This window comes from Theobroma umbraticum, unplaced genomic scaffold (assembly GCF_002168275.2).
Source record: "Theobroma umbraticum cultivar Fairchild unplaced genomic scaffold, ASM216827v3 scaffold_204.0, whole genome shotgun sequence".
Lineage (NCBI taxonomy): Eukaryota > Viridiplantae > Streptophyta > Magnoliopsida > Malvales > Malvaceae > Theobroma > Theobroma umbraticum.
The window spans coordinates 2745-5197 of record NW_018397267.1 but is presented as its reverse complement, the minus strand read 5'-3'; the positions used below and the strand labels follow the sequence as shown (position 1 = coordinate 5197).

The 2453-nt window shown below is 39.2% G+C and overlaps 1 protein-coding gene across 1 annotated transcript in view; it reads right to left on the bottom strand.

Moving 5' to 3' along the window:
• The window catches only part of LOC110424280 (subtilisin-like protease SBT5.4), a 3008-nt gene extending 960 nt beyond the window's left edge, over window positions 1–2048 (bottom strand). The window contains exons 1-6 of the mRNA XM_089784870.1: window positions 1962–2048; window positions 1668–1777; window positions 1424–1521; window positions 1120–1284; window positions 804–912; window positions 29–566 (exon numbers count right to left, since the gene is read on the bottom strand). Of these exons, the coding sequence (XP_089640996.1) occupies window positions 29–566; window positions 804–912; window positions 1120–1284; window positions 1424–1521; window positions 1668–1777; window positions 1962–2048 (1107 nt within the window). The remainder of the gene's footprint in view (window positions 1–28; window positions 567–803; window positions 913–1119; window positions 1285–1423; window positions 1522–1667; window positions 1778–1961) is intronic.
• Between the last annotated feature and the right edge of the window lie 405 nt (window positions 2049–2453).

Genomic DNA, 2453 nt, shown 5'->3' with positions numbered 1-2453 from the left:
AAGAAATGCATAGATAGGCTAAACGAACCTCAAGGTGAAGACCGTTTTCTAGTTCAACATAATCTTTAAATTTTCGGTCCAAGGTGCTGGCTGCAACGGTTATCATCCAAGGTGCGAAATTCCTAACCGATCCAGCTCCATGCCTTGCTGTATTTCCAGCGGCGAATACAACTGTAATACCATGTTTAACGGCATGGAATGCTCCGATGGCTCTGACATCATCGAAGTAACCACTACCTACATCTTTAGAAGAGAGTGACACTGAAATCACATCAACCCCGTCATGTATGGCCATGTCAAATGCAGCCAGGACATCAGAGTCAAAGCATTTATTTTTTGGTCCCCAGCACACCTTATAAGCAGCTACCCGCGCTTTAGGCGAGCCACCTTTGGCAGTCCCGTAATCCACACCTAAGACGGTGGCTCCTGGAACAAAGCTCCCACCCGCTGTTGAAAGTGTGTGAGTGCCATGGCCATCCTCGTCAAGGGCATTTAATTGAGAAGAGTTCACCCCTCCACCATTTGAAATAAAACCTTTGTTGAAGTACCTTGCTCCAATGAGCTTTCTGCATGGGTCACCAATAGTAAACTAGACGTCGACACATACATACAACTCCACAACCTATATACTACTAGTGTTTAGAGATTTTCTGGTCCTATTTAATCATAGCCTGGATTATGGATGGGTGGGAAGGAAGGCTCAAACTGAAGTTAAATTTAAACATATATCAATTGAAATCAAGACAAAAACTCAGTATATCAATTATGGATTTAATAATAAGCAACAGACAACAGTCGCTTACCTGTTACAACCAACCCCAGCCTCAGAGTCAAGCTGACATTCACCTTTCCACCTGGACGGAACAGGTCCAATCCCTTCGTCGCAAAAGCTTTTTGATCTGGGCCAAACGCCTAGAACAATCCCATTTAAATTAGAGAAAAAATATACCAAAGCATCTTTTGAAGCAAGTTGTCTTTTTATGGGCTGGAACCTTGTTCCTTTTCATGTTGCATATTAGTATATATTTGGTTTTTTGAAACACGAATAAAGTTAGAAAGCAAAAGGAATTTGAATTCGTGATGGCAGCGCATGAAAGAAAAGAATGGTTAATTAATTACCGGTGTCTATGTTTGCAATGATGGTGTCTTCACCAAATCTACCTTCCGTCCACAAGGAACCAGGAACCACCTCACCATTCCATTCCAGGGACATGAGTTCCCATGAATGAGTCGTTTGCAATTTACTTAGTCTGTTTGGGAAAACTGATACAACTTCAGGATGCACTGCATTCAAAATGAACGGTATCTCGAAAGCATCAGTTTCTTTTAGTACTAGTTACGGCCACCTAGCTACCACTTAATTAGATTGTCTAAAATACACGGGGAGGGAGCCAAGGTGAATGTCAATCTACTATGTTATTACTTGCAATCTCAGCAGCCTCTTCCTCTTCAAGGGTGGCAGCAAAACCGTTGATATGTCTTTGGTACGAGTCAAAGATGGCTTCTCTGGCCTTCTCCTTACTACGTGAAAACAACAAATTGAGTCATGATATGCATACATCTATATATATATAGAAAAACAAAGCCAAGAATGCATATATATATATATATATGTATATATGATCGACCATTCAGTATAGCAAAATACCAGAAGGAAAATACCATACCTTCCCAAGAATAACCCGAGGAGATTATAATGAGAATCAGTCACTCGATTAAGATCAGCATCCGTAACTTCTGGGCCGTGTGCATGCGACCCCAAGTAGACTATGTAAGACTTTATCAAATGGACAGAAGAGAAAATATACAAAAAAAAAAAACAAAACAAAACAAAAAGAGCTCGGTTAAAACTTAAACTTATGGAACCAATAGTTATGCACGTATTAACCAGATTCATTCAGAAGTTTTTCGTAACGAATGACAGATTCGAGTAGAAGACAGTATTTCATTTTATTTTTTACCTTTTTGATCGCAAAAGCGGGTGCTTGGAATAGCGAACAGCAAATACCAATTGATAGAAGGAACAGTGAAAGCTTGGGAAACCACATTGTTATGCCGTGAAGATGAGGGTTTAACTCCCCTTTCACGGTTCATGTAATTTATATGGTAGTCAGCTGCACCTAAAGAGAAACACTGTTTTTGGGATTACGTATACAAGCTTACCTCAAAATCAGATAATTATTAATTAGATAGTGGCAGACGGTAGTGTGCAGGTAGAAAAGATAAGAATCCTATACCAGAAGCGGTTATATTTTCCCAACCGATTATGTTTGTGATATTACTTAATCATAGGATTAGAAGAGACATCATTTCCTTCTATCTCATGAAGCAATATAACAACTGACAAGTCGGATATATGTATGTATGTGTGTTGCACTATTAATAAACAGCAGGAAAGCTACTCTCTCTCTCTCTCTCTCTCTCTCTATATATATATATATATATATATATAT